General features: G+C 46.6%; 1 protein-coding gene across 1 annotated transcript in view; it reads left to right on the forward strand.

The window, feature by feature from the left end:
• Positions 1-12,780, forward strand: part of TMEM132B (transmembrane protein 132B) — a 215,783-nt gene that overhangs the window by 33,830 nt on the left and 169,173 nt on the right. The window contains exon 2 of the mRNA XM_004385044.3: positions 7,867-8,013. Within this exon, the coding sequence (XP_004385101.3) occupies positions 7,867-8,013 (147 nt within the window). The remainder of the gene's footprint in view (positions 1-7,866; positions 8,014-12,780) is intronic.

The raw sequence follows: 12,780 nt of genomic DNA on the forward strand, positions 1-12,780 counted from the left end.
AGAGCAAATTAGTTTCTTATTAAACAGTTAATACACAAATTGTTTTATGACATTGGTTACCAATCCTGTGATGTGTTGACACTGTCTGCTTCTCCACCCTGAGTTCTCTGTTTCCATTCGTCCAGTTTTCCTGTCCCTTCCTGCCTGCTCCTCTTTGCTTTTGGCCTGGTGTGCCCATTTAGTCTCATATACACGATTGAACTACAAAACACATTCTGCACGTGTATTATTGTTGGCTCTGTAAACCTGTCTAATCTTCGGCCGAAGGGTGAACCTCAGGAGTGGCTTCGGTACTGAGTTAAAAGGGTGTCCGGCAGCCATACTCCTGGGGTTTCTCTGGTCTGTCAGACCAGTGAGCCTGGTCTTTATTTTGTGTGTGTGTGCATAAATTTGAATTTTGTTCTACGTTTTTCTACCACTCTGTCCGGGACCTTCTATTGTGATCCCTGCCAGAGCAGTCGGTGGTGGTAGCCAGGCACCATCTAATTGTTCTGGGCTCAGTCTGGTGGAGGCTGTGGTAGATGTGATCCGTTAGTCCTTTGAACTAATCTTACCCTTGTGTCTTTGGTTGTCTTCATTCTCCTTTGCTCCAGCTGGGATGGGACCAGTAGATGTATCTTAGATTGCCACTTATAGCTTATTTCTGGTGTTTGTGTGTTGTTAATTTTTGGTTTGTATCCTGTTTATGCCATATATTAGGACCCCTAGTGTTGACCCTATTTTTTCTTCCATGATTTTTATAGTTTTTGGTTTTATATTTAGGTCTTTGATCCATTTTAAATTAGTTTTTGTGTATGGTATCAGGTATGGGTCCTGTTTCATTTTTTTGCAGATGGACATGCAGTTTTGCCAGCACCATTTGTTAAAAAGACTGTCTTTTCCCCATTTAATGTTTGGGTCTTTGTCAAAGATCAGGTGGCCGTAGGTAGATGGGTTTACATCTGGGTTGTTGATTCTGTTCCATTGGTAAATGTGTCTGTCATTGTTTTGACTACCACAGCTGTATAGTAGGTTCTGAGTTCAGGTAGTGTGAGGTCTCTTACTATGTTCTTATTCTGCAATAATACTTTACTTATCTGGATCCTCTTTACTTTCCATATAAAGATAATGATTAGTTTATCCATCTCTTTAAAGAATGCTGTTGGTAGTTGGATTAGGCCTTTCTTGCCTAAACTACAGACTCAAACCTTGCTCTTTCAGTGTTACAAGCAGTTAATTTAACTTTTACAAGAAGTTGAATTGTCCTTGAGAAATATCAGAAACAGAGAATTTAGGCCAAGCTGCAATTTTTTTCAAAATGGAGTTTTGCTGTAGGCCTGAAGTCAGCCATCTAAGTCTTGCCAAGCACCTCGGGATTTGGGGTCTGCATACAAAACCATTTGTGGCCCCCAGGGACTCCCTGTGGAAGCCAATGTAAGTCAACATATGTATGTCAGAAGTGGTGAGACCATTAATCTTATTCACATGGCTTTTGATATTGTAGTTTAAAAATAATGAGTGCTAAGAATATTGCAAACCCTGAAAATATTTCTCTAAAACAAACTTAATGAATATTCAAGACATGAATCTTCTGGGCTTAAATTTTTCTAACAAATATAATCTAAAATTAGGAAGGAATTGGACTAAGAACTGGAATTTAGGAACAAAGTTATGAATTGTATTTAAGAGCGAGGCAAAACCTCAATCATTTGGCTTTGGACTTGACTTTTTGACACCCAGCATTCATTTCTTCGGTTGTAAATTGAATTTCCTCTTATGATCTATTCCTTTTTAACCCCTCCCATGTGGTTCAGTTGAGATTGACTTCTTTAGTGCAGGGTGGTTGCTGATTGGCTTAAGCTAAGGAGCATTGTCTCTTCCTACTTGGATGCACAATCAACACCCATGGAAGCAACAGTCAAGACATCAAAAGACGCATTGCATTGGGCAAACCTGCTACAGAAGACCTCTTTAAAGTGTTGAAAAGCAAAGATGTCACCTTGAGGATTAAGGTGCGCCTGACCCAAGCCATGGTGTTTTCAGTTGCCTCATATGCATGCGAAAGCTGGAGAATGAATAAGCAAGACTGAAGAAGAATTGACTCCTTTGAATTGTGGTGTTGGCGAAGAATATTGAATATACTATGGACTTCCAAAAGAATGAACAAATCTGTCTTGGAAGAAGTATAGCCAGAATGTTCCTTAGAAGCAAGGATGGCGAGACTACGTCTCACATACTTTGGACACGTTATCAGGAGGGATTAGTCCCTGGAGAAGGACATTATGCTTGGTAAAGTAAAGCGTCATCGAAGAAGAGGAACCCTCAACAGGATGGATTGACACAGTGGCTGCAACAATGGGCTCAAGCATAACAACAATTGTGAGGATGGTGCAGGACCAGCACTGTTTTGTTTTGTTGTACACAGGGTGGCTATGAGTCAGAACCGACTTGATGGCATCTAATAAGAAACACAACCCTGCCCTCCCAGGCCACAATTGTTGGCCCAAGGTTGAACACTTAGTCTAATTTAAACCAATGAAACCTTGGCCCTAGGATTTTTGCTTTTAGGGAGAGAATCTTTTTTTAAATTTTTTTTTTTATAGATGAGGATGTGAGATCCAGAGCTGCTGCAGCCAGCCTGTGAACACGAGAAGCAATCCTGTTGGAGGGCAAAGCCCACATGGGGGGAGACCTGAATAGGGTCAGGTGCCTGAGGGAACTGAGGGCATTGTTGAGCCTCTGCAGCAAGCCACATCTGAAGCCAGCCCCGCCTCTGGACACTTTAACAGATGTGTACCAGAATCGGATTATTATTATTGTTTTTTGTCAGTTGCAATCGCCACAAAATTTATGAGGATTTCTCAGGTGTACATTGATGTCCTTTGGGCTGAAAAGTTTGAAGATTGGATATTCTCTAGAGCAGCTTTATGAAGAAATGGTTTTACTACAGCAAATGTTTGCCCTGCCTTATGGTGTGAGAGGAATCAGATCTGAAGGGAAGGTGGTCTGGATCCAGGCTGAAACTTAGAGCAGTTCCAAAGGAGATCTCACAGAGAGGGAGTGTGGACCTTGAGTGTGTAATTTTTTGGGAGGCTATATCAGCTCATTTTTAAAACTATTGCTAACACTGATCAGCTTCTTTGTGTCAGGTGGTCTTCCAAGCACTTTATATACATTTGTTGTTGACAGGTGCTGTCAAATTGATTCGAATTCATAGCGACCCCGTGTGACAGAACTGCACCATAGCGTTTTCTAGGATGTAATCTTTACGGGAGCAGATCATTAGGTCTTTCTACAATGGGGCCTCTGGGTGGGTTCAAACTTCCGACCTTTCAGTTAGCAGCCACACGCTTAACCATTGCACCACAGATTCATTTAATCTTTATAGTAATATCACTGTAGGTAGATATTATCATCATCTGGATTTTACAGGCGAAGAAACTGAGTCACAGAAGTTCAGTGACTTCTCTAAGGTCTCACAACTAGTCAGTGGTATAGCTGGAACTGAAGCTCAGGAGTCTCGCTCACAATCCTTCTTTCTTCACCACTAACTTACCACCTTCCTGACCTTCATTTGTGGAGTATCCAGCTCTCCTAGGGAGGTGGGAATGCCCAGGGGTTCACAGCACTCCAAAAGCAAAGGCATTTGAAATTTCCCTTTATTTTGTAAGTTGATGCTATTTATATGTAAGTCATTGTTCCCCCAGATAGACCGAGTGTCTTGATTTCTTCCTTTGTTCCTAGACAGCACCATAGTGTAATAACAATCAACATGTATGTAGCACTTCCTCTGTGCCAACACTTTACATTGAATTGTCTCACAACAGCCTCTTGTGACAGCCACTGTCTTAGTTTCCTCTGGCCACCACCAGAAACTACCACCAATGTGATGGCTTTCAACAACAGAAATTTGTTCCGGAGGCCCCAAGGCTAAAATCAAGGTGTCGGCAGGGTTGGTTCCTTCTGGAGGCTCTGAGGCAAACTCTGTTCCACCTCTCCCTTCTAGCTTCTGGTGGCTCCCAGCAATCCTTGGTGTTCCTTGGCTTCGAGATGCATCACTCCAGTCTTTACCTCCGTCGTCACATGGCCTTCTTCTCTGTGTCCCTGTGTCTTCTCCTTTTCTTTCTCTCATAAGGACACCAGTCATTGGATTTAGACCCCATCTAAATCCAACATGATCTCAACTCAGGATCCTTAAACAATAACATCTGCAAAGATGGCACTTTCTGGGGTTCCGGGTGGGCATGGACTTTTGGGGGGTACTATTCAACCCACTAAAGACACCATCATTTTTTCCCTCTTTTGAAAGATGAGGAACGTCGGCATTACAACATGAGTTGGTGGTAATGCTGGGCTCTGAGCCCAGGCAGCCTGGTGTGAGCAGTGTCCTCACCTTCCAGGTGCCATGATCAGAAGGGCAGGCCCAGAAATGAGAACCCCTGGACTCCAATCCTGACTCCACGGTGACCTTGCCTTATGCTTTTGGTCCGGTTACTTAATCTCTTTGGGCCACAGATTTCTCATTTGTAAACCTGGGATAACAGTTCACACTCGCAGTGCTGTTAAGAGGATTAAATCTGTTAATACAGGTAAAACATGAGATAATGTATGTAAAGCTCTTGCAAAGGTGTGAGGCCTGTGGTTGTGCCTTTCAGTAGATCTCAGCTCTTATAATTGTACAAATATTGTTGAGCACCTGTTACATTCCAGACAGCGCTGTGGTGCATGCTATATCTGGTGCCAGGCAACTGTCTGTGTGTGGACAGGACGATTTATTATCAGGGTGTCAACAGTATTGTCTTGAGATGGTTGTGACTTCAAGTTGTAGCTGTCCTTGCTTGTGGATGATCATTACTTTAGTTTCCTTCCAATCCCTTTCCTTGTTATAGGTTGTTTGATTTACTCTAACGTAGAAAACATGTTTATCTACATATTTTGGCGAATGAATTTCCAATCACTGGACTGTAAGTGTCTTTTGCTGACCAAACATGAATGTTTTTTATCTCCTGTGGCTAAAGCGGAACATAAAATTCCCCACCCCAGCCATCCTCACACGATTTGCGTGTCTAGTGATGCTTCACCCAGTTTCCTCAGGTGGAAAATGGGAACAGAGATAATACCTGCCGCCATGGGGTTGTGTGAGAATCAAGTGCATGAACAGATGATATAAGGCATCAGACAGTGCTAACACATAGAAGATTTGCAAGAAATTTTAGCATTTGTTTATAAGTTCTTTTTCTACCCTAAATAGGTTACTGGGGGAGGGTGAACCATGGTCTTGGGCTGTGGCCAAAACCATTTAAGACTCGCTGGTCTAGGCTGAGCTGTGTTCCTCTTTATATTTCCAAGTGCCTCATAGACAGAATCCACCACTCAAGAAATTTCTCCTTAAATGTTAGTGGACTGGATGAGTGATATGTGGTAGAGAAGAGTTCCACAGTATTGACGATTTTAGAGTTCTGAATGCGTGCTTCCTCCCCCAGCCCTTCCCCAAGGCAGATGGTGAAGGAGTTGACTCACCTATTGCAAAGTTCAGGAGTCCCCAAGGCCACCCCCACTTCTCACACTGACTGCAAGGTCGGGAGCGCCCAAGACCAACCTCAGGTTCAATAATTTGCTAGAAGGACTCACAGGATTCAGAAAAGCTGCTGTGCTCATGATGTGGTTTATTAAAGTGAAAAAATACAGCTTAAAATCAGCTACAGGAAGAGGTGCATGGGGCAGGGTCCAGGAGATGCCAGGCATGAGCTTCTAGTTGTCCTCTCCTCGTGGAGTCACGGACAGTGCTAATTTCCCTAGCGACATGAAGTATTGCCAACCAGGGAAGCTCACCTGAGCCCTGGAGTGCAGAGTTTATACTCGAGGGTTGCTCGTGTAGACTTGGCTAATTACCATGTGGCTGACCTCAGTCTTCAGCCCCTCCAGAGGTTGAGCTGATACTGCGGGGCCCAAAGCCGCCTCCATAAATGACATTGTTAGCATGGACTATCTGGCATGGCCCAAGTCCCCCAGCTAAACAAAGATACTTTTCAGGCAGGACATTCCAAGGGCTGAGAGGCCACCTCCCAGAAGGACGGGATCTGAATCCCTGGAGAGAGTTGCCTTTGCCAGCAGGGACTTCTCAGGAGACACCATATGCAGGAGCTACAGGTGGACGTCTTCATCAGAGTCCGTGCAAAGGTCACAAAATAAAACGCAAACCAGCTGCTGCTGAGCTGACCCCACCACATGACCACCCTACTTGTGTCAGAGTAGAACCGAGCTCCATAAGGTTTTCAGTGGTTGATTTTTCAGAAATGGATCGCCACACCTTTCTTCCAGGGTGCCTCTGGGTGGACTCCAACCTCCAGCCTTTCAGTTAGCAGCTGAGTGTGTTAACTGTTTGCACCACCCAGGAACTCCATTAAGATCTACAGGAGGCAGGAACATTTCTTTTGTTTTTCTGAATTATTTCGTTTTTTATTGCTGTCAGCGAAAATATACACAGCAAAACATACACCAGTTCCACAGTTTTTACATGTACAATTCAGTGACACTGAGTACATTCTAGTTGTGCAACCATTCTCAGCCTCTCTTTTTCATTTAATTAAATATGTAGGCTTTTGAATCCCCTGACGCCACCCCAGGGTCCCTGTGGTAGGTGGCAAAATCTAGGGGTTTCCGGAAAACCCTCAGTCCGCAGCTCTCCCTCCCATTGCTTGAAATATTGCCATTCGAAGTTCTCTCTTTGGGTCTTAAAGGTTTTTTGATTTTGATAAATTTTTTTTTTTTTAGATTTCAGCCTCCCCTGGGAGGGCTCGTTCACCTTTTTCTAACTGGCATCAGCCACCCTGCTGTTGTGCATGGATTAGATTAGTTTCTCTCTCTGGGGAATCTTTGCTTCTGCGTTCTGGTGATGGTGGCCTGTCTGTCTTCACGTACCTCTTTGCTGACAGACCTCTAATTCCTGCACATACTGTTTTCTGTACGTGGCAGTCCTCTTTTGTCTTCTGAGAAGAGTGTCCAGAGCCTCACTGGGCAGTAACCCTTGCCCCACAGGCCTGGGGAAGCAGAGGGGGGTCAGTGACCCTACAGCCGAGCGCCACCGACACTCTGCAGGGTGAGTCCTCACAAGTCAGAGGGCTCCCTTTGGGTATTAGGTACATTTATTTAAGGCCCACGGAGGTGTGGCTGCTCCACGGCGGTGCTGTCATCCTAGCTGTTCTCCGACATGTCCATAGCACTTCCGGGGCATCCCAAGGCCGCTCTTCGAGGCCCTGGCCCGCCCAGGAGGCCCCACTGTTAGAGGGGCAGGCCCTGGCTTTGCAGCAGCCCTGGGGTCATTGCAGGGGCAGCAGGGATTGAAGACGCCCAGACCTGACCTCTCCCGGCCTTTCTCAGTGTCCGGAGCGCCTGACTCCTCGATTCTTCCTCATGGAATTAGGTTCTGGGAACACGTTGCCGGGCAGCATCTGCCGCTCCATCTGGCCTGAGCGCTGCGCCTGCTGTCTCCCCGTGCCACTCCAACCCAGGACCTCTCCCGGCCCCTTCACCCACGGGGACGCCACGTCTCTGCGTGCAGACGGGCCTGCAGATCCATCACTCCTGCACATACCTGTCTCCACCTGTCTCACCAATGTCACTCCAGGATCCCTAGACCAGTACACATTCTGCTCCAACAATTAGATGGAAAAATGGATGTGTACAGCAAGACGCTGGGTCTCATATTCGGGGAGCTTGTGTAAGTAAACGGGTTACAAAGCAACTGATTGCCACCCTCCCCACACCCCCCGGAGGAACGAGGAGGTGCTCTGGTGGTTTTTCCCAGGTGATCTGGCTCACGCTCTGTATTTTATTACCTGTTTAGAACTAAAATGATCTTACATATTTTTTCTTTCCACCCAACAGAATTAGGGCTGCCACAGGAGTAAAGATAACAGCGGTGAGAGTCAGCAGTGAGGACCAGTGGGCCGTCCAGGAGGACATAGAAAACGGCAGCGAGCAGACCACGGCCACCCTCACCTGCGTGGGCCACCCCTCGGATATGCAGAGCAGGTGAGCCGCACATCCTCAAGGCACCTTGGCAGCAACAGGGTGAGCGGTGGCTGCAAGAGCTGATAGCGAGATAATGAGTTACTTTGCTTTTATGGCACGTCGCTGCTCTGCTGAATAGTAATGCGTTCCCCTTCGCTCATCCGCGCAGCTCAGCCGCGCGGCTTCCAACGGCCCCGTTATGGTGATGTGCGACCGGATGAAGCTTTTATGCACTGTTCTCTTTATATGCAAACAACCCGATTAGGTTGACAGTCTCCAAAATTACCTGAATTCACATTTGTCACAGTGTGGGGTTTGATAACGGTATTTTAAAATTTTATTTTTGTTATTGTTTGCAATGAGGAGTTGAAGACTGAAGTGGGGAAAATAGACATAATTTAAGAGGGGAGGAGAAAATGCACTTTGTTATGAGCAAAATGAAGGTGGCTAGAGCTCTTGGGTAATTGTCCTTTAGTGCTTAAATGTAGTCGTTTTGCAGATATCACACATGGGTATTGGTGCGTGTCTCCGACTTCAGAATGCTAAGCCGGGTGAACACGGCATTGCTGGTAGGCAGCTGTCTTCTCCAGCTTAGATGCTGGCCGCGGGGCTTATTGGGTTGAACTCGCCTGGAACGCTGAGAGAGCTCATCGCTGATTCTCTTGTGTTGGGACACCCAACAGGTAGAAAGAGCTCTCAGCACAGCTGCATCAGCCTTCTCTACTCACAATCTCTTTAAAAATATATGTAACGAAAAGTTTACCGTTTTAACCATTCTTAAGTATATAGTCCGGTGGCATTAATTCCATTCACCATGTTGTACAGCCATTGCCACTATCCATTTCCAAATGTTTTTCAGCACACTAAACAGAAACTCAGAGGCCCTGAGTGGTGCAAACCTTTAAGAGCTTGGCTGCTAACCAAAAGGTTGGCAGTTCGAGTCCATCCAGAGGCTCTTGGGAGAAAGGCCAGGCGATCTGCTTCCGAAAGATCACAGCCATTGACAGCCCTATGGAGCACAGTTCTCCTGTGACACAAATGGGGTTGTCATAAGTCACAGTCGGCACAATGGCAGCTGTGTTTTTTTTCTGTTGTTAGACAGAAACTCAGTACCCCTTAAGGAATAACTTGCCGTTTCTTCCTCCCCCAGCCCCCGTAACCACTAATCAGCATTGCTGTCTATGCATGTGCCTATTCTGGGTAGTTCATGTAAGTGGGATCATGCAGTATTTGTCCTTTTGTGCCTGATGTGCTCACTCAGCATCACGTTTTCAGGGCCCGTCCGTGTCGTGTCATAGTGTGTGTCACGACTTCATTTCTCTTTGTGGCTCAATACTGCTCTGGAGTCTGTTTGTCTCTACTCTCTTCCCCTTTTACTGGGCCCTCATCTGTCTGAGAAGAGCACTGGTGGCCCGATACTTAAGCGCTTGGCTGCTAACCGAAAGGTTGGTGGTTCGAACCCACCCAGTGCCTCCGCAGGAGAAGCAGCCAGTGATCTGCTTCAGTAAAGATTGTGTTGCTGTTGTTAGGTGCTGTTGAGTTGATTCCAAATCATAGCAACCCCATGTGACAGAGTAGAACTGCCCCATAGGTTTTTCTTGGCTATAATTTTTACGAGAGCTGATCACCAGGTCTTTTTCCAGCGGAGCAGCTAGATGGGTTTGAATCGCCAGCCTTTCGATTAGCAGCCTAGTGCTTAACTGTTGTGCCACTGGGGCTCCTTCTGTAAAGACTACAGCCTAAAAAACCCTGTGGGCAGTTCTACTCTGTCACATGGGGTCACAATGAGTCAGAATTGACTGCATGGCACCCAACCACACTGCAACATCTGTATGAGACCATGTCTTACTTATCTAGTGTAGTTGTAAGAGAAATACCACAGGTGGGTGGCTTTAAGAAAGAGAAGTTTATTCTCTCACAGTTTAGGAGGCTAGAAGTCCAAATTCAGGGTGCCTGCTCCAGGGGAAGGCTTTCTTTCTTTGTTGGCTCTAAAGGAAAGTCCTAGTCATTAATCTTCCCCTGGCTGAGGAGCTTCTCGGGGCAGGGACCCCCAGTCCAAAGGACACGCCTTGCTCCTGGTGCTTCTTTCTTGGTGGTATGAGGTCCCCATGTCTCTCTGCTTTTTTCTCACTTTTATATCTCAAAAGAGATTGGCTTAAAATACAGTCTAATCTTGTGGATTGAGTCCTGCCTCATTAACATAACTGCCACTAATCCTACTTCATTAGCACCATAGAGATAGGATTTACAACACATAGGAAAATCACATCAGATGACAAAATGGTGGACAATCACACAATACTGGAACTCATGGACTAGCCAAGTTGACACATTTTGGGGGGACATAGTTCAGTCCATGACAGACTGCTTGAGTCGTCTGGCTGGTATGCCACTCGGCAACACAGCCTCTCTGTTTAAAGCCATCCTTGGTTCACACTTACCCAGGATGAGGCTCAAAGTCCTCAGCTTGGTACCTAAGATCGTCTTTTGTCACAACTTGTTCTCTTTTCCTCCTTTTTGGGTCTGTGAGCTCTTTAGGGCCCACAGTGTTAGGCACAGAGGATGCACTGCCTGAGTAAAGGAGAGAGTGAGTGGGGGGAGCCTGAGAAATGGGATGATTGAGTCAAGGCTGTCCTTTCCAATGGAGTCGTGTGGTGAGGGCTGCCTGTTCTTGGGTGACCCCATCCAACCCCAGCTGGAACTCTGCCTGGCTTTGAAGATCTCTTTCAAAGGGAGACAAGTGACTCAGGTGGAATGGTTAAAAGCCTCTGTTAGAGAATAATTTGGTCTAGTGACCTGGATGCCTCTTGTCTGAAGTCAGTATTCTGGCCGTTGTCCTTTCCATCCATTGAAAGCGCAGACCTCACTTGACCCATGATGTTCCTGGAAATCTGCCGGCTGAACACTCCCAGATCCTGTGTCGTTCATCTATGGAGAGAACCTAGGGTTTTTATGTCTGTTCAGGTGCTTCCATTTGCAAGTGATCGAATACCCACCTAAAAATGGCTGCAACAGTACCCCAAAACCAGACCCGTTGCCGTTGAGTTGATCCCAACTCGTGATGACCCCGTGTGTTACAGAGTAGAACTGTGGTCCATAGGGTTTTCTTGTCTTTATTCTTTTACTGAAGCAGATCGCCAGGCCTTTCTTCTACAGAGCTGCTGGGTGGATTTGAACTGTCAACCTCTAGATTACTAGTCAAGCACACACGCACTACCAGGGCTGCCTGGCTGCACCAATAGGGTTTTATTGTCTCTCATAACAGGAGATCTAGGAGTAGGTGGTTCCATGGTTGTGTGGCTGGTTAATCCAGCAGCACCACTGTGTCATTCAGCTGTTTTCTCTCTTTCCACTCTATTATACCTGGTCTGCTGGCTGTTGTCTTCCAGCTTGTTTCCTCATGGTCACAAGATGGCTGCAGCAGTTCCAGACATCACAAACTCACCCAGCCATATCCAAAGACTGGAAGAGAAGGGACTTCTCCTCATACATCTCTTTTTATCAGAGAAGAAAACCTCCCCAACAGTACCCCTGAAAGTCTTCCCTTTAGATCTCACTGGTAAGCAGGGGGTTCCATGCCTTTGTCCAGGAAGCAGGGAGTCCGGGAAAGTATGTGTTGGGATTATTTTCAGCCTCTGTAGAGGAAGGAAGGAGCCCTGGTGGCGCAGTAGTTAAGCGCTTGGCTACTAACCAAAAAATTGGCACTTTGAACCCGCCAGCTACTCTGCGGGTGAAAGATGTGGCAGTTTGCTTCTGTAAAGATTACAGCCTTGGAAACTATATGGGGCAGTTCTGCCTTGTCCTATAGTGTCAGTATGAGTTGGAATCAACTCGATGGCAATGGATTTGGTTTTTTGGTTTTGGTAGTGGAAGGTGGTCTCTGCTGTTCCGGAAGAAGGGCAGAAGAATGGCTGCGGGGGGGTCAGCTAGCAATGTCTGCCACACGCTTCAAAGGCGGTGTGTCTCAGGGTTATAGCTTGAGTCTCTTTGTGCACAAGAGCCCTGAGTGTCTGTGACCCTGGTGGAAGACTTCCTCTTGGTTGCTGAGGTGACCGTCAGATGAACTTTGTCCAATGGTACCATTAGGCGCTGTGCTAAGGAAGCCCAAGTAAAAAGGGACGTAAGTCTCTCATGGGAAAAGTCCATGGGTGGACTAGTGCAGGGAGGTCTGGATCCAGCTGCTCAGCAGTGTCCTTAGTGACCTGTCCCCTTGTCTTTCCTCTGGGTGGGCTTTTTCTCAGGTAGGCTATTCCCTCCTGGGGACAAGATGGCGCCAGCTGCTCCCAAGTCTGTCCCACTGACTCAGTCACTTGAGGAATAAGCTTCTCTCCCCAGACAGGCCCACACAAGTCCTGTGGCTGGTTGTCATTGTCTCAGCTTGGGGTAACTTGGACCATGTGTCCACCCTGAACCCGTCACTGTAGCCAGCCTGGAAGCAGGGGGTAGGTGGGCCCCACCTGAACCACATGGGCTGAACATGGGGGAGGGGCTTTGGGAAGAGTGGATGCTGGGAGGGAGAGACTGTAGGTGGTCCTGCAGGTACAGGTTTTGCCAACCTGCCTGCTGTGCAAGAGGAGTCTGGATAGGATTTTCTGACTCTGCAGCCTCAGAAATATATGCATGTGTGTATATATATGTTGATGTGTGCCACTGAGTTGATTCTGACTCACAGAGACCCTATAGGACAGAGTAGAACTGCCTCATAGGGTTTCCTTGGCTGTAATCTTTATGGAAGCAAATTGCCACATCTTTGTTCCATGAAGCAGCTGGTGGGTTCGAACTGCTGAC

Source organism: Trichechus manatus, unplaced genomic scaffold (assembly GCF_000243295.1).
Source record: "Trichechus manatus latirostris isolate Lorelei unplaced genomic scaffold, TriManLat1.0 scaffold00131, whole genome shotgun sequence".
Taxonomy (NCBI): domain Eukaryota; kingdom Metazoa; phylum Chordata; class Mammalia; order Sirenia; family Trichechidae; genus Trichechus; species Trichechus manatus.